This window comes from Neocloeon triangulifer, unplaced genomic scaffold (genome assembly GCF_031216515.1).
Source record: "Neocloeon triangulifer isolate White Clay Creek 2 clone unplaced genomic scaffold, ASM3121651v1 ptg000014l, whole genome shotgun sequence".
Taxonomy (NCBI): domain Eukaryota; kingdom Metazoa; phylum Arthropoda; class Insecta; order Ephemeroptera; family Baetidae; genus Neocloeon; species Neocloeon triangulifer.
In genome coordinates this window covers 4,891,690-4,909,434 of record NW_026775556.1, presented here as the reverse complement: position 1 = coordinate 4,909,434, position 17,745 = coordinate 4,891,690, and the positions used below count along the sequence as shown (strand labels likewise).

The 17,745-nt window shown below is 35.3% G+C and overlaps 2 protein-coding genes across 7 annotated transcripts; one reads left to right on the top strand and one right to left on the bottom strand.

Moving 5' to 3' along the window:
- The first annotated feature begins 63 nt into the window (after positions 1-63).
- On the top strand, positions 64-3,800 carry LOC132200941 (5'-nucleotidase domain-containing protein 3). Of its 4 annotated transcripts, XM_059626740.1 has the most exons (11): positions 64-369; positions 771-946; positions 1,002-1,229; positions 1,384-1,398; positions 1,569-1,601; positions 2,005-2,139; positions 2,201-2,358; positions 2,416-2,602; positions 2,765-2,905; positions 2,957-3,108; positions 3,211-3,800. In XM_059626740.1, exons 1-11 carry the CDS (start codon positions 201-203, stop codon positions 3,413-3,415), a joined length of 1,599 nt encoding a protein of 532 aa, XP_059482723.1. In that variant the 5' UTR covers positions 64-200; the 3' UTR covers positions 3,416-3,800. The 4 variants fall into 4 exon arrangements, with proteins under 4 accessions (XP_059482723.1, XP_059482720.1, XP_059482721.1 ...); XM_059626737.1 differs by lacking the exon at positions 1,384-1,398 and having other exon boundaries at positions 68-369; XM_059626738.1 differs by lacking the exon at positions 1,569-1,601 and having other exon boundaries at positions 68-369.
- Positions 2,411-17,621, bottom strand: LOC132200942 (uncharacterized). 3 transcript variants are annotated; one of them, XM_059626741.1, is made up of 7 exons: positions 17,462-17,621; positions 9,219-9,299; positions 6,946-7,356; positions 5,952-6,399; positions 5,716-5,894; positions 5,330-5,442; positions 2,411-4,834 (listed from the first exon to the last, which is right to left on the bottom strand). In XM_059626741.1, the coding sequence occupies exons 2-7, from the start codon at positions 9,256-9,258 to the stop codon at positions 4,724-4,726; spliced, it is 1,302 nt and encodes a 433-aa protein (XP_059482724.1). In that variant the 5' UTR covers positions 9,259-9,299; positions 17,462-17,621; the 3' UTR covers positions 2,411-4,723. The 3 variants fall into 3 exon arrangements, with proteins under 3 accessions (XP_059482724.1, XP_059482725.1, XP_059482726.1); XM_059626742.1 differs by lacking the exon at positions 17,462-17,621 and adding an exon at positions 17,078-17,096; XM_059626743.1 differs by lacking the exons at positions 9,219-9,299; positions 17,462-17,621 and adding an exon at positions 7,919-8,049.
- Positions 17,622-17,745: the final 124 nt, after the last annotated feature.

Below are 17,745 nucleotides of genomic sequence, written 5' to 3'. Positions count from 1 at the left end.
TTATAGCGCCCTCTACCGCTGACGAACCGAACTAACAGAGATGCTCATGTTCTCCTTTTGTTGACAGTAAAGTAAAAAGGGGGTGTGCCGAGCTCTTCAAGCAAGTACGACGTACGAGAGCAGCGAGAACATTAAATTGTGTCAATGCGCGTCCGAACAGAGGTCGAAGTGTCCCGAATTTCAAGTGTCCAAGGGTAACGATGGCTTCCTGCGGACTGCTGCGGCTCGCGCCGTCCTTGCGACCAACCAGCCGGTCCATCAGACCTGCGGTGCCAGCAGGTCGGTGGGTCGTTCGCTGCCTGTCCGGCAAGGCAACCACCAGGGACACCCTCAACGAGTCTTACCAGAAAACTAAAGACTTGTGTCTCTGTATGTAAAAATTAATTTCATAATACGAGTTTCCAATTTTTTTACATAAAAATAAAATTGATACATTTTTATAGTACCGTAAAAATATAATTTTTTTATTTAAATATTTTTTATATTTTTTTTGTTTTTAAAAAATATGTATAAAATTTTTAGTATCTTACCTTGTGAACAAATATTTGGAAATTGGTTGAAAAAAGCGGAAAAAAGATCAATTATTAATTTTATTAATTATTATATAATAAGAAATGAATAGAGAATTTGTCTCAAAGTTTTAGTATGAAAACTGCAAGGTATCTAACTGGTGGTTAGATACCTTTGTATCTTTATATCACAATTTTATTGTAAAATTTCATTAACAGACTTCATTTTAAAGAATTATTAAAAAACACTAATTTCTTCAGCTAAAAAACTGCCTAGAGACGTAAAGCCCGAAGCTGTTTTCGCCTGCAACGAGCTTGACCTCAGTGAGGTCAAGGTCTACGGTTTTGACTATGACTACACTTTAGCCTGTTACAAACCTTCCCTGGACGACCTCCTCTATGATCTAGGAAAGGCAAATCTCATCAATAAATTTAAGGTATCTATAAAGTTACAAAATTTTAAATCAGATAATTAATAAATGAATAATTTAGTATCCGAAAGAGATCTCAAATTTGAAGTACATCCCGAATTTCGCCGTCCGGGGTCTCCATTATGACATAGAAAAGGGACTTCTTCTCAAACTGGACTCGTTTTTACAAATCCAGTTAGGCTCCGTGTACCGCGGGTTGTCTCCGGTCTCGGACGAGGAGGTCCTGGATTTGTACAAGAACAGGATCATCCCAATTGCGTACGTCGAAGGAACAAGAAACTCTACTCAGGTGAAAACAAAAATTTTAAATTGAATTCTTCACTCCTTGATTTTTGACTTTTGCAAAAAAAAAAAAAAAAAAACTGTCCAAATTCACCCTTTTTCTTTATCTCACTTGGAATTGTCTCTCTCACATATACACACACAATTACTGGGAATGGCAGAAAAATCCAAACTCGGTGAGCGAAACTTCAGATTTTCTGCTTTTCAGCATCATGCTTGAATTTCTAGTCAGGAGGATCTTTTTTTATATTTATTTTTATTTGCTGCCAGTTTTTATTCATGTTTATAACATTAGCTGTTGAGAGTTTTATTGCATGTTGCATGTTTTTCCACTCACAATCCTCAGCTTGAGATGCTGGATAACATTTTCAATACGATGGTATGTACCTCAAAAAAAATTCATGTTCTATTTGTTTGTGCACGTCTGGGAAATATTGGTAAAATAAAAAGAATAAAAAATGCAAAATATGGAAACATTTAAGTCTTTTAGAGATTTAATTTAATTTTCCTTGTCATCAAACCATTCTGTAATCTACATTTACTTATTTATTTATTAAAAAAAAAAAAAAAAAAAAAAAAAACATTTACTTATTTATTACCTAGCAACCCATGCGTTTCATTTGTATTTAATTTTTTCTTTCTATTATGGAAATCATTCAAACAATCATTTGGCATTTTATTTTCTATTTCTAGATGTATCTTATCAATACAGAAACTCTGTGTACTTTTAAAGATTGATATTTTATTTAATGTTCTAACTTTCATTTTCAAACATTAATCAGGGCTCGAAGGCAAAAATGGTGCAGCTGGCTGACCTTTTCTCCGTTCCTGAGATGTTGCTTCTCTGCCAGGTGGCTGAATATTTCAAGACCCACAGCATCGACTACCACCCAGAAATACTTTTCCATGACGTTAAGGTAATTTCTGCTAGTAAAAATAATAGAAATAAATGCTTATTTTTCAAATTTCCACAAAAAGACTGCTGTGCAAGGCGCCCACCCTATCATGCACAGGGTTGTGGCTGACAACGTAGCACAGTATTTGGAACACAACCCAAATATTCGGGATTACTTCCAATATCTGGCGGCGCATGACAAGAAGCTCTTCCTCGTCACCAACAGTCCTTTTCATTTTGTGTATGACTTGATAAAATTTAGATGAAATATTTAATTGTTAAAAAAAAATTGATTTAGTGATAAGGGCATGAGTTACATTGTGGGCGCCGACTGGCAGACCTTCTTCGATGTCATCATAGTTCAGGCTCGGAAACCCAAATTTTTCACCGATGAGTCCAGACCGATCCGTTTGTACGATACAGGCAGCAAGACGCAGCTTTGGGACCGAGTGACAAGACTGGAAAAGGGTCAAATTTATTATGAGGTCCGTTAAAAATAAGATTTTTTTTATATAAATTGATTTAAAGATGACCTACTCTTTACATAAAAGTTTTTAATACAAATTTTTGCTGTCATGTTGTAAGGAAAATATTAATTTAATGTATAAACTTTTTGCTTTTGGTACTCCAATTTAATTTATTTTCAGGGCACCATAAAGCAGCTGCAGGACATGACAGGTTGGAATGGGCATCAGGTTTTGTACTTTGGTGACCACCCTTACAGTGACCTGGCAGATGTGACTTTGCAGCACGGATGGCGCACAGGAGCCATAATCAGCGAACTTGCAGTAAAAAATTCTTAATTTTTTTAGAATAAAATAATGACTATTTTTAATTAGCACGAGATCAAAACTTTGAACGACATAAATTTCAAAAGAGATGTCAACTGGCTGCAAATGTTGACGCAGCTTATTGAAGACTGTCAAGACGATAGTGGAGCGAATGTTCAAGAGGTGCTGCAGAAGTGGATGGACGAAAGAGATGATGTTAGGTCAGTCTGTTCGAATCGGAAGTTAATTTCGAAACCAAATTTAATACTGTAGTTTTATATTCTTTTTTTCTGCATTTCATTAAAATTTAATGAACTTTTCAGTCAGAGAACCAAAATGGTGTTCAACCCCCAGTTTGGCAGCGTCTTCCGAACTTTCCAGAATCCCAGCTATTTTTCCCGAAGGCTCTTCCGTTTTGCTGACATTTACACATCCAACATCAGCAACCTGATGCATTACTCTGTATCACACACTTTCTACCCCCGCCGAGGTGTGATGCCCCACGAGTACACCTCATATTTTGTCTAATCAATTTTTAGACTGCTTTTTTGTCATTTTTTTGTGTGGCCATATTTAATACACTTGAGTGTTTCCGTAATTAATCAAAAGCGTCATTTGCGCCCCCAAAGATATCAGTTGTACAAGAATCAATGTGAATCAAGGATAATATATTTGCCTTAGGTAGTACAATAATGTGGTTGTTGCTAGTTTTTAAATTCAAACCAAATCAGTTGCATTTGGTTGTAATCAAAGTCCATTGTAGACAAATTGATTTGTGACATTTTTACTCACAAAAATGGATATTTTGTAGTTCCTTTTAGCTGCTCAGCTGTTCTTATTAACAACGATCTAATTGGATAAAAACATGAGGTGTAATAAAATTATAAATAAAAATATATGTGACAAAATTCAGTATGATTTATGAACATTTATTCTCTGAAACTGCAGCAAAATACATCTATAGGTAATATTAGTTTATTGCTTCTCTTTTTTGGCCTAGGTCAATTCTTTAAAGTGGTTGAATTTATTCAAAATGAACAAGTAAATCATTTGATCCCAATGCAAAGACTCAGTTAATATATTGGCCCGACAAAAATATTACATTGAAAACGATGCGGCTTAAAAATATATTCCACTAGATATTCAATTTCTGCATCAAACTCTGAATTAAAATATTATATTATAATTATACCCTTCTGATAAAATTCCTTTTTTTAAGTATTTAGGACATATACTTTGATTTTGGTCATGCTAGATCTACTGTATAATATAATGTTATATTTAATTTTGCTGCATTAGACAAGAAGTGTCGACGCGAATATGGAATACTATATGTTTTTTCTTTTATATTTTAAAAGCAAAATGCATTTTTAGGTTTTGTTCTGCAAGTGGTGGGTCCATAATCTCCGAATTTAAATCTTGCATATTTCATTAAGTACTTTGTTTTGTCATCAGTCTGTTTTTAGGAATTCCAATTTATCACAAACAAGGTCAAAAAAATTGATTTTAGAATGGGAGCTTTTGCAGTTTTGAATATTTTTTCTTATGAATATACTATTATGGTTAGTTAGTATTACTCGTAGTTTACTGATTCTTTTCATTCATGGTTGCTATCACAATTACAAAATACACACAATCAACAACAAATACTCTCGGCAAAGACGGAATCTATCACAAATCTTCTTAGTATGAAAAGGTTAAAAAGTGTAAAATAAATGTGAGAGGAAATATAAAATTCCACGACATGAGACCGTAAAAAATCACTCTGAAATTTCGTCATCACGCAAATAGATCAAATGATAAGGAAAATGACAAATTTTGGAAAGTGGAGAGAAGCTACAATTTTGTATGCTTCACATTTTCGGTCCAGTAGTTTTGAATTGTCATAGCCTCTAAACTATTTAAAAATGAGTCATTGTCCAGACTGTACATCTCTTCGGAATTGTCCTGAAACAATAAAGAAATTGCAAGATAAAGTACAGTAGGCAGAAAATAAAAATTAATTGCTAAACTAAAATTGTGACGTCTAAACAAGCCCAAACAACATTATTGTTTTTAAATTTTTACACTGGCACTTTCATCGTTTAGTACAAACAATAATAAAAAAAAATACCTTTGAAACCTGTTACACAAGTGTTACCATAAGCCAGAGGTGAGTTCATGTTTTTATTATATAAAATGATTTAAAAGCCTTAAAACTAGCAAATTTAATTCAAGAGTTGAGAGGCGTGTGGAAGCAGCATGTGGTTTGGCGAGATGTCAGCAGAGCTGGTGGTGGCGAGAGTTGTCGAGTGAGGTGAGATAATTAATTCTCGAGATTTATACCTTGAGGTAAGGGGGAGAGACAAAGCCTCTGTTCACAACACCGGTCTGCCTGCACCTGGGGCCTCCACTGCTGCTGCCTCCTTTGCCTGCTTGATTCAATTTTTTGCCTGCACTCACCCTTAATGTATCGTCGATGTAGCTGCTGTAGTCGGGGTTGCTGATTTTGTCATTCAGAGTTTGTGGCTTGTTCTGCAGGCTCCTCTTATACAAAAGGAATCCAGCAGCAGCACCTGCAAAATTTCAACATTTTTGTTTTTTATCTACACTATTTATGTATTTATTATATTTTCAGAAATAAACAAAATTAAAGCATTCTTAATTTTTTTACAGAAATTATTCATTTATTTTTTAAGTTTTTGTCTTTTTAAAATCACAATTATCAAAAAATAAAAGACTGAAGATTCACAAATTATGAAATTATATTAAAAAGTGAAGTTTTGTCGTAATTCACCTTAATTTTGTTACATTTCATTCAAAATGAGTTTAACCTCCAAATCTCTCACCTGTGATGCCAATGATGCCAACGAATCCAATGACAATGGCAATGATGGACGGAGTTCCGAGGCCCTCGTCCGGCTGCATCCTGCCCTTGGTAATGGCCTCGCCCTCCTCTGCCGTTTCCTCCTCTACAAGGGCGTTTGTGATCCTGTCAATTTGCTCTATTTCTCTCTCCTCTTCCTCACTGAAATCAAAATGAATTATAAAAATTCATCTCCTTTTTAGATTTTAAATATCGCACCTATCCAGATCTTCCTGTTTTTTGTCAGGAATCCACGGGGGGATGGGGTGGCTGCCCCCACTGTACACAACGGTCTCTTCTGTGGGCATGGTAGCCTTGACCTCTTCAGTCTGCAAGTGGACCTCTTCTTCTGTGCTGGCTGTGGGAGCAGCTCTCGGTGTGGACTCGTTCGTTTCGGGCGCCGACTTGGCCTCTTCTTCTTCTTCGTGGTCTGGAGCTTCCGAAGCCACCTCTGATGGCAAAACCACTGCAACCTTGTCCTCCATGTGCGGTGTTTCTGACGTGGAAGCTGCAGTCGCCTCTGAGGTAGGGCTCTCTGTGGATAGGACAGCTATTGGGACCACGACGGGCACGTTTCTGCTGTTCTGCATTTCTTCGTTGATGAACGGGTTGCGATTCTTGTACTGGATGGGCATCATGGGCACCAAAGTTGCAGCAGCAGAAGATTCTGAAGTCATACCAGTGAAAAAGTTTTTATAAAAGGTGATCAAAACAAGAAAAGGGTGTTAATAAAATTTAAATAAACAGTATTGCCTACCTTGCAAGTGTTAACAAATAAAAAATCAATTGAGAGAAGCCGTTTTCGATACAAGTAATCCTACTTGTCATGTATAATGGAAAATTTTTAGCCTACTTATTATTATTTTTACTATGGCTTACTTTGTAACAATAATATTTCAACTTCAAAAATTTATTAATTTTATAATTTAAATAAAATATGAAATACAAACGTCAATTTTTTAATTTTTATTTTTAAAGAAATCCTCTAATCTTAATATTATTTATTTATTAATTATAACCTTACTTTAAATTTGCAGGAAAAATGTAAAATATTAATAATAACATTCAAAACCATCACTTTAAAAAGAAAATCTATGGCCAAACTCTTAAATATATGTCTATTTTATTGCTAATAAGAAAAAAATTTAATTTTTTTATCTCAAACAGTATAAATGCTTTTAAAAGTCGAGTAATAGAAATTCAAGTCACTTACCGTCAACAGATTTGCCAAATCTGGTCGGCGCCGGCGGATTCGATTGGTCCGTCATCACGACCACTTGATCGTGAGGGGCCGGGGAGTCGATTTTGAAAGGGTGTTGCGAGGCGGCGACGCTGCTATGGACGAGCGGGACGTACGTGGTCGCAAAGTCGTCAGTGACTTGTTTGACCATCAGGCCGTGCGGCAGGGGGTACAGGTTGACGCCGGCAAAGGTGTCCTCCTCGTCTCCGTAGCCGCCGCCGTAGTCGAGGCCCGGCGCCGTCGCCGGGGGGTGGTCTAAGTCGGACAAAAGGGCCATGTACTGCGCGGAGGGCTCGGACAGTCGATGGCCGGGGTGGACAGGGTGAAGGGCGGACTGTGGCGCGCACCAGGCATGGCTCGCCAGGACAGTCAGCACGGCCACAACTGAAAAATAAATAATAAAAAACTGTAAAAGACGCGCTGGAACGACCTATAGGGTACTTAAATAATAAAAAAAGTAGTAATAAAAAAGGATCTGCAGGGTTACACATCTCTGACATGCTCAACAACTGAAAAATGTCAAAATTGAAAAGAAAACTGGTTTGCAAGTCACAATTTTCTCGGCATACCTTGAAAAATTAAGAATTTCATGAAGTAAAAGACTTTTTGTGTAAGAATATTATTATTCAGAAAACAATTTTTCGGAATCTAATGAAATGAGCAATGTCAAAACAAAATGTTGTGCACCACTGCAATAAAATTTTTCTAGTAACAAATTCATTTGAACGCAAAAGCCTTCAAGGTTCCGCTTGTGGTTTTTGAGTTTCAAGTATTTTAATTACAATTTTCAATTCAGGCAAACAGAATTTATCGTTTTTCTTTTCAAAAAAATAGGGGCAGGAAACCGCAGGTTTCCGATGGAATTTTTGAGCGTTGAATACAAAATGAGCCGAAGTCTAGACGGTTCTCCCTGCCATTTGTACAAATGGATTTATTCGCAACTCACCCCGAATCTGAAGCCCCATGTTCTCCATTCACGCTGCCAACTACTACTACTACCTGTTCACTCGGTCCCCTAGGGTGCCAACCGGAGAAGCCCCTGCCAATCGCCTAATTCGCCCTCCATTTCTTTTTTCCGTCGCCGAGAATGGAAAAATAGCTCCGGTCGACGTCCTTAAGCTTTTCTACTCAGTCAGATTTATTTTTAGAATGTCACAAAAAAATAATAATATTATTTTAAAATATTAAAAAAAAAATGAGAATTATTTCTCAACAGGAAATTAATTATTTAAGTTGAAAAGCACACAATTTAATTTAAGTTTCGCAATGAAAATAAGTCAAAAAGTGGAATTTCCTTTTGCTGTGTTTAATATATTTCACGTCGCAGTTTGTTATTGTCGTCAGATTCAACATCCAACGAGCTAATTACCGCGCTTGGTGAAGTTTGAAGGACATTCGCGGGACAAACACATGTTTGCTTTGCATGTGTCGCTCTGTTAAGAACGTGAGTGAGTGACTTTTGCTCCTCATTTGCACGTGAAGCTCTACAAAAGGAAAGTCACCCTCGGCGTAACTTGAAGTAACGCGGTTACAGCGGAGCATCAATTAGCACCGTATGATAACGTGATTACCATTGTAATCGAGTTGTATTATTGTTATTAAACGTACTTTCACCGCTGGCGTGGAAATCGGACAAGTTTCGAGGCGCCGCAAAATGCAACTCTCGTTATGATTTGATACCCATCACACGGTGCAGCTCATTGTGTGCCACGGAAGCATAATTAATACGCTTGTTTTTAAAAGAGCTAACCATCCGTTTCGGGATAATTTTATTTCAACCAAGGAATAATTAATCAGAATCAATCAGAATGAAATCTGACAGAATAATGACTGAATGAGGAAATTTTGAGAAAGTATGGCAACAAACTGATAATTATTAAGTGTCTTATCTCTTGCACCAATCGGAGATAAATCAAGTAAATAATTGATAATTTTGGAAAAATATACTTCGGCCAAAATTAGCCTGATGGTACGATATTAAATTTTTTGTTTCGCAATCTGTGAAGAAATCCTAAGCAGAATTTCAAAGATTACATAAATAGCAAACCACAAGCGGTAAATAAGTCTCAACGGCAAATTAAATTCCTGAAATTACCCTGGATTTTTTCCTTGAAATAATTTTTTTAATACCAAAACGTGAATAAATCATGCGTCAAATGAACTATTGAAAATATAAAATATATCCATTTGTTCTTACGTATCTATTTCTGATCACAAGGAAATAAAAGAGGTTCTTTGAAACTTACCCGTCACCCAAAACCAGTGCATCCACCAGTGCAGTGTCATGTTCGCATAATCCGCACGGTCGAGTTACGGCTGAGGATTTGCTGAAACAAAAGTAAAATTTTGCGGTCAACTCTCATGTAGGTGGTTTTGCAAACAACTTTTCATGTCGTGTGATTTCATTTTCAACGCAAGGGAAAAGGAATAAAATTTTCAAACTTCAAGCATTTTTGAAAGTTTTAAAGAAGATTTTTCTTGGCTGCTAAATAAAAACGATGTGCAATGCAAAAAAAAATCAATCCTAAATTACCAGCTCACGCATTGGCATTTTTATTGCCAGCTCGTTTGTTTATGATCAAGTCAAATAAATGTTAAGCTCTGTGATCGAATGAAAGTATAATAATTCTTGAGAAAAGGAGCTAGGAAGTATTTTGGATCTTTCTTTTCCCAAGCATTAGTCACGACTTTTTAGTCTGTCTTTTTCCTGCTGCGACAGTGTTCTCTGTTGCAGCAGCTAATTCACTTTGTTTGCTGATAAATATTCGCACGCAGTGACGTAATCTAGTTAATTGCCAACAAAAATGGGAACAGGCACGAGGTTTTAATAAAAGAAAGAGAACAAATTAGGCAAAATGGAGCAGTGAGAGTTTGCGGCTTTATTTCCGCGTACTTCGCTCGATTGTTTTTTAATTAATAAAAAAAGGCTTGATTCGCAATGGCGAGGCTCGTCTACCGTGGCGACGGACTTTTCCAAATGATTGTGAGGATTCTTTTCCTTTATGTAACCAAGTGACCGACTGAGAATATAATTAACGAAGCCGTACTGCAATCGGTGACGTCAAAAGTGGCGAAACGAAATAATAAATTTATTATTGTCGTTGCAGAGGCAACTACTTGTGTTTGTATTTATAGGCAGCTCTATTTTAGGCGCGCAATTCCACTTACTTTTACAGGGCACATGTTTAAGGACAGGTGCAGCAGAGAAGAATGAAATCGACCTCCACTCCTTTTAAGTATTACCAGCATGAGTGACGCCGAGCGAAAATTAATGAACTTCATACATACATCGATGGTGCATTCAGGGTTTAGTTCACTCACCCGTTTCGTTCGTTCGCTTCCGGAATGAACGCCGAAAAGAATATTAGTTAGGGTGTAACCCATTGACCAGTGTCGCACGACGACTTCCGCTTTTGGCTATATTAATAAACTGAAAACCTGCATGGCCAGTTGTTTAGCAATAACAAAATTCCAAAATTAGTGTGGTGAAGTACGCAGGTATAATTGTGATTTGTAATTTTTAATAGCTATTTAAAAAGCAATTTAAATTATTTATTTAAAAATAAGATATTTTAAAGAATTTTTCTTTTTTTTTACCTTGTTTAAAAACAATAGATTATTTTAATGCTTAAAATATTAAAAATAAATTATGCCAAAATATTTTATGGATATAATAATGGATGAACATGAAGAAAAATTAAAAAAAAAAAACATTTTATTCATAAATGAATTCTCATTTTATGAAGAAAATTCTCGGATGACCGAGCTTTTTCTTATTTTCATTAAAATTTTCCGATAAATTAAAATGAATATACAGTCAGCTCTAATGAATTAAAATAATAAAAAATTCAATTTTTGTATATTAAAGCAAGATAAGATTGTACACTTAGACTTTTTTTTAGCAAAATTGCTTCTATTTGTGGTGCCTTTTCATCCCAACAACTTGTTTTTTCTCTTTCATTTAAAAATGTGACAAATAAAATAGTAAGCGAATAATTATTGTAATGTAATGCACAAGTAAGAATTTCACCTGCAAATTATAACGGTAGCTGGGTTACCGATTGATTAGCAAGAGCGAATTTGCAAATCAAATGTTTGTTTAGCGCGTATAATTTACGTCTGGCGCGCATGTTGCTGTTAATTCCTATCAGCAAAAGCAATAAGGGCCAAACAAACAACATGCCCACATCGCGCAAATACATTATTTGAGGCAGAATTTTAATGCAGGTGGATTGCGCCGCGTGCTGACCTTGGTGTTCTTCAAAGTCCGCTTGCAGGTGGGCCTTTGAGTGGCTTGATTTACATCGTGGGTTGGGAAAGAAGACATGGAAGAGGATGTTTTGAGCCACTGTGGTTTTACTTGAATTTAATGACAAGGCTAATGACGCTCATAAATGCTGGGAAAATGAAAAAAAAAATTGTAGACAAATATTTAAGTCGGTTTCTTCTATTAAGTGTAGCATGAAAAAATTTATAAAATTTTTATGTTTTCGAAAAAAATTTAATTATTATTGGAAAAGAAATTTCCCCTTGAAAATTTTTATTTTGAAATTGTAAAGGTTGTCGGCCTGATACATAACTGATTGATCGTTCAGCCCTGAACTGGCGCAATAAAGAATACTAATTAGTCCACACCATATAAGTCAAATGTTCTTGGCTCATTCAGCGGTTTCTTGGGCACCGTTCTCACTATAGTGGTGGCCAACATCCAAGATCACGCTGCATTATTCTCATTGAAAGAGACATGAGCTTTGATTTTCATGTCACGGTTGCGAAGCAAACAAAAACAATGACCAAGCACTTGGAACTGGCAATGGCTGGTTCCACATAATTATGATAATTTAGTATACAAATTTTATATGAATGACGTCTGACGAATTATTTATCGCTTCTAAGATTTTTGTTTACAAGTGTAAAAGCAGTATCCACTTTCCATAAAAAGTGATTCGAAAAAAAGATGTTTAAATTTTATTAAATCGCATTAATAAATTTCTTATAATATTTTATCTTTTTTTGCTAGAACTTTTAAGTTCTAAAAATGATTGGTGTAAATGTAAAATTTAACTGATCTTTCTTTTTTGTACTGGCATTCAATGATTCAATCAGTTTTAATCTTCCTATCTAGAGGTTTAATAGATATTAATTAAAAAAATAAATATATTTTATTCTATGATTTTTTCAATGTAATTTCTCTTTTGAAAAATTTAATAATCACGATTTTATGTCTTGAAAGAATTTGCGTAGTAGGAGTGAAATTTTAGTTGGTTGTAATTTAATTAACCTCTGAGGCAAATAAATTGAAAAGAAAGTGGTAATAAATATTCTTCAGCAAGCAAAACATTCTCCGATTTCCGTTTTATCGCATTACACGTGTCTTATCTCTGCACGAAATTGAGAGTGAAATTGCACAACGACCCGACGAACAAGTATAAAAAAATAAATTAGAATCAGACCGGTCGCACTTTTACGCCCTCGGGTCCCGGCATGTTCCACTTTATTTTCTCTAATTTCGCTCGACTTCATTGCAATTTTTATCACTCGTTTTGTCAAAGCACACATTCAGCAAAATGTAATTAGAAAAGTTTTGCCAGCCATCGATTTCGCAGTGGCGCAATTACATGAACGCGTCTGCTGAGTGATGGCAGCTGTGAGCAAAACACTTTTTTCACGCTTTGGTTGCCGAGGAGAAAAGTCGCGAGAGTAGAAAGAGCAGATTCGGCCCTTTCTAAACGCCGGTGTATGTAAAATAATTTCACGAGTGGCTCTCATTGATCTTCGACTTACTCACTTTCAGAGATAAACACATACAAAAAATGCAGGTCACCAGAACACTTCACTTTTGTGTCGCAAGAGAGAGAGAGAGAAATGATAACGATTTCCCTCTCGGCGCCATTTCTCACATTACATTGTTTTCACTGCAGCTGCGAATTAGTGCAATTTTCCCAGCCCGCAATTATCATAATAGACAAACCTTTAGTTAAAAGTGCGAGCGGTTAATTTCTTATGGCGACCTGATATTCCAAGAAAAAATATTGCTTTTTTAATAAACGCCTGTGCGGTTACACTTCTTTTTCTTGGGGTTTTCGTCGGCTTTATCGAGCAGTGGAGGGTGAAATTTGAAAGACTCTAACACACAAAATATAATAAGGAAGCTTGACAATCTGGTTTCTGGGTTGGCGTGTTTGCGTAGGCCGCAGCTCATTATTCATTCACAACTCGGATAATATTGATTTTCTCCATTCGATCACGTGGACTCGTTTCAGGCCACATTATTATACCAAGCTGAATTTTACATCTTTGCATCAACCAATCTTTGTTACAAATAATTCAAATGAAAAAAAAAATGAATCTTTCATGACCTTTAAGTACACTGGGATAAGGATTTATTAAAATAATTGTGTTTTACCAATTTTCAGGCCAAGCAGAAAATATTTAAAAAAAAGTATATTATTCCGTTTGCAGATTGCTATATGTATAATACAATGCTTATAACTTAAGTTACTTTCGAAAAGTGGTTCATTTCGTTGATTGATATTACTAAAAACAATTAATAACATGATATGTAAATTATTGTGTTAATCCTTTAAAATTTTCATCTAATACAATAAAACTTACAAAATTTATTTGGTATAAAATATAGTTGTAAATAATTTATCCTAATGTGAATTTTGAATACATCAAAGGTGAGATATCGATCCAATTAAACCAATTTTAAAATAATCGTAATCTATTTCTATGAGAAATTTTCCTCATACAATAAAAAAATACACAAGAATGGAATATTAACTTAATGATCAAAAATATCATGGAGTTAATTTTTTTTCTTAAGGAAAGCAACAAAAGTTATTTTATCGATTTAACTCTATATAAAGATGTTGTGATATAGTTTCTTGATACAAATTGTATTACATGCATATCATATGATATGTAATGATTAAATGCCAATTATATTCTTATTCCCTCGATCTCTTTCATCGAAAGGATTAGTTGATCGTCAATTTCTAACAGCTTTCATTCCGCAGATTAATCCCAGAGCCACCTTTCTATTCGGCGCGATCTCTCTCCGAAACATTAGAATCGATGCACACCAGCCACAAAACGGCAGCATTTCAGCAAGACGAAATAAACAAATATATATTAATTCTATCTGCGGCAGATGTCGTGCTGCACTTATTTATTTTTTATTTCACTTTAGAAAGGACAAAGAAAGAAACCTGCTGGGCTAGCTGCCGTTTGATATTATTTGAAACAAAGAGAGCCTTGAGCGGCAGGCAAGCCGCTCGCTGCTACAGTGTAATTTTTTCTTGCTGCTCTGCTGACTCCGAATAATGGGGAGTGCACGACACAGAATTTACAAAGCAGCGATGCATTTGCCAATTAAAGCCGAGAGTGATTTCAAACCTGAGCTTATGGAGCTAGGTGGAGTGCCCCTGTTTATATGAGGAGAACAATGATCGGTGCTCACGACAACGCCGCTAAATTAGAGTCGCCAGCAACCGAGGATAAAACTGTATAAACCCTAAGGTGCTGGATTCTTTAAGATATCTTCAATAAAAGTAGACGTCTGTTAAATCGGTAGTCGCAAAAGTCACTTTCTGCTTACGAGAGGCAAGAAAGTGATTCTCTTGCTTCTCCCATTGTCCAGATTTTTTGCTGTCGCAATTTGTATGGGAGGAATTCAGCTTTCCCATCAATAAACTTGAAGGGCTGTTTTTCAATTTAAATATTAATTATTTCATATTGATAATTAAAAACTACAATTATTTGTGTTTATGGTTTCCTAAAAACAATCTGGAAACTGCAGATTTTTTACTTATCCTTATCAGCTATCGTTACTTAAGATTTTTTTTTCGTTAACAGGCATGGATATGAGTGAAGATCTAAAATTAAAAATGTTCTTGAATATATTCCTCGGGATTTTCAAGAAATTCTTCACAATAAACCACAATGCGGTAATTTGAAGGGAAATGTAAAGTTAAATTTAGTCGTTTAGCTTCTAGCAAAATTAAAAATTCTTTGACGCAATACGGATTGACGTCAAGACTGGGATTTTTTTGGTCAAAAATTAAGACAAATTCATGCTAAAATATAAAATTTTCTAGGTAGTTCATGACTCACCATTTCTGTTCTGCTTTCTTATCATAAAAATGAATCGATCCAACTTCTGAAAATAGTTTCCTAGCTGACGTCAACCAAAGCTAATCGAGTTTCAGCCCAAGATAATGATGTTTGGCTGATAACACTCCACTATCACGGCGAAGTTGTCATGTTAATAATTGTACTAAAGGTGTGAGATTTCACCACTTCTGTTAAGCTAAAAAATTGTTTATGCATGCTTTAGAGTACTCATTAATGTGCATTTTAATTTGAGCTTTAAGTGAGCATTATATAGATCCAAATAAAAATTTGACTTGTACCGCGAAATCTTCTAAAAATGAAGAATATTAAAATAAATTGTGCGAACTCTCATATTTTGTGTCATTTTATTTACTAATTCTTTAATTCATATTCCCGAAAAATGTATTTTGACTCATGCAAATAATCAAATTAAAGAAATTACAAGAAAAAATATTTTCGTAGCAGACAAAAATTAAATAAAGTTGAAAAATAGAAATTCAAAATTATTATAAATTTAAAATAAAAAAGAAATAAAAAAAACCTATAGTATATTGTGGAAAAATGTTATTTTTTTTTTTTTTAATAATCATATAATCCATATAATCTTTAATCAATGCGCTATAACACACTTTACAATATACAGAAGTTGTATTTGAAGCTTGAAGAAGCTTGGTTTTTTTATTCCTAATAAAAGTCTTAGGAACTTCATTTAGCTTGGGAGTATGATTTTGGACGACTACCAAGTTGGTGCGAAAAATTTCAAGGTCTCTCTAAATGCGGCTCAAATTAAAATCATTGAAGCTTTCGGAACAAGGCCGATCAAAAGCTCAAATTAGGCGACAAGTGGCTCAGTCAGTCAGATTCACTGGGATTAGGCTATGAAAATTGAGCGAATTTCCGCGCGCTATTTCTTTTGTTTGCAATCGGCACGAGCCGCTGGCGTGTATAATTATTTGCGCAAACCGCGCCAGATTGTATCATAATAATTTTCATTCGCTAATGCAGCGAGTCCGAGTGGCGCGGCAGGTGCAATTCTATCGGCGTGAGAATTGACTCAAGGTTTCTTTTCAACTCCCGCGACATTTTTTATTAATTATTGTTTACAACTGAGCATTTTGTTTTTTAAGTGTAAATTTGGCAAAGAAAGATACAAAAACAATGCAGGTGCCTTCAAACTTTTGAAATTTCACTATTGACGGAAGGACTTCAAGACTAGCGGCGCACTTAATTAGCATATACATATAACTGCGCAGTGAGTGATAAGATTTGTAGGAAGGACATTCCTCTTTTCCACGTAGTTGACCGATAATAGAAAAAAGTATTCTTTTGAGTAACAATTTCTTTCATTTTGTTGAAATTTTCTGATCAAAGTTGAAAGTTGTCCTCAATTGAGTTTTCTAAAAAATTGTTAGATAAAAATCATTTATAAGATTAAATTTTAAAAAGCTGTTATGATATTCTAATTTGTATAGACTTGTAAAATTTAATCAACATTAAACATTATCTTTGCTTCAATCTAAGTTCATCGTTCCTTCCTTCAGCAAATGATGTTTATTGATAAATTAGTATAAATAAATACGACAAGAATATAAAAAAAAAATCCTTTATGATTGTGACAGCCTTATTAATAAAATTGCAGTAAATTATATGTTACTGTGTGCGTGCATAATTTAACAGATTAAAAAATGCCGATAAAAATAAATTATTAAAACTTTTAAATTAATTTAAATAATTTAAATTAAATTTACTAAAGAAAAAAAAAACATCAGGAAAATTTACAGTTAAATTTAAATAATAAATATAATTCGAATAAACGATTAATTTATATAGTTATTAAAAATTAGTTTGTAATTTAAATGTGTTTCTGATTGAGCTCAAAAAAATTAAATATAATTTTTAGTCAGTTTTTTCCTCAGATGATGTAGTAATTATATTGATAAAAATGCTTTTTGCAACATAAATCATCGTGCTTGTAATATCCTCTTACCAAATATTTGCGCAAAGCAGTGGCAGAGGAAGAGCGCTAATCCTTTGAAACACCTGCGCCCATCCGCAAGCACCGCACACAAAAGACACCAAAACAATATCAAGCAGCCAAAAATCTTTAAAGCGCTGAAGAAGGAACTAGGCCTCTTTACAGCTTCCGCCTCTCTTTGATAAAAGGCACTGCTCGTTTTCCATATCAACAAACACGGTTCTAATTAGGGCGGACCGGCCCTGAACAAGGTGTGGGTGGCTCGGCAGGTGAGTCATATAAGGTAAAGGAGCCTGCCTCAGGTTGGCTCTCGCTCGGACCCTCTCTTGAGACAATTTTCTGAGCCGAAGGGACCGATTGGGAGGGCGAAAAGGGTGCAGGTCGAAAGGTACTTACGGGTCAGGCGGGCTCAACCGGCGCCCTCGGACGCAGAGGTGTCCGCGCGGCTGCCAATTCGACGAAATTCGCGTGAAAGTGAGCTGCTCTCAAGCGACACTCTCACTCGTTTTTGCCTTTGCCAGGCTCGGCCTTCAATCTTTCAATACGACGAGCAGCCAGGCCTCGGCAGTGTGCGCGCGCCGAGCGGCCCCCCTCCGAGTCAAATTCACAACTGAAACATTTCAAAATTAAAATAAATCGAGCAAACAATAAATGAAAATGTTTGGATGAATTTATAAAGC

Bases quoted from the DNA above. Each gene is read 5' to 3' on its own strand.
- LOC132200941 (XM_059626740.1), top strand. From the start codon at position 201: ATGGCTTCCTGCGGACTGCTGCGGCTCGCGCCGTCCTTGCGACCAACC. The intron at 1,602-2,004 runs GTATGTACCTCA...AACATTAATCAG, and splicing joins ATAACATTTTCAATACGATG to GGCTCGAAGGCAAAAATGGT. The intron at 2,140-2,200 runs GTAATTTCTGCT...TTCCACAAAAAG, and splicing joins TACTTTTCCATGACGTTAAG to ACTGCTGTGCAAGGCGCCCA.
- LOC132200942 (XM_059626741.1), bottom strand. From the start codon at position 9,258: ATGACACTGCACTGGTGGATGCACTGGTTTTGGGTGACGG. The intron at 6,400-6,945 runs GTAAGTGACTTG...GTATGACTTCAG, and splicing joins ATTTGGCAAATCTGTTGACG to AATCTTCTGCTGCTGCAACT. The intron at 4,835-5,329 runs GTGAGTGCAGGC...TTATTGTTTCAG, and splicing joins ACATCGACGATACATTAAGG to GACAATTCCGAAGAGATGTA.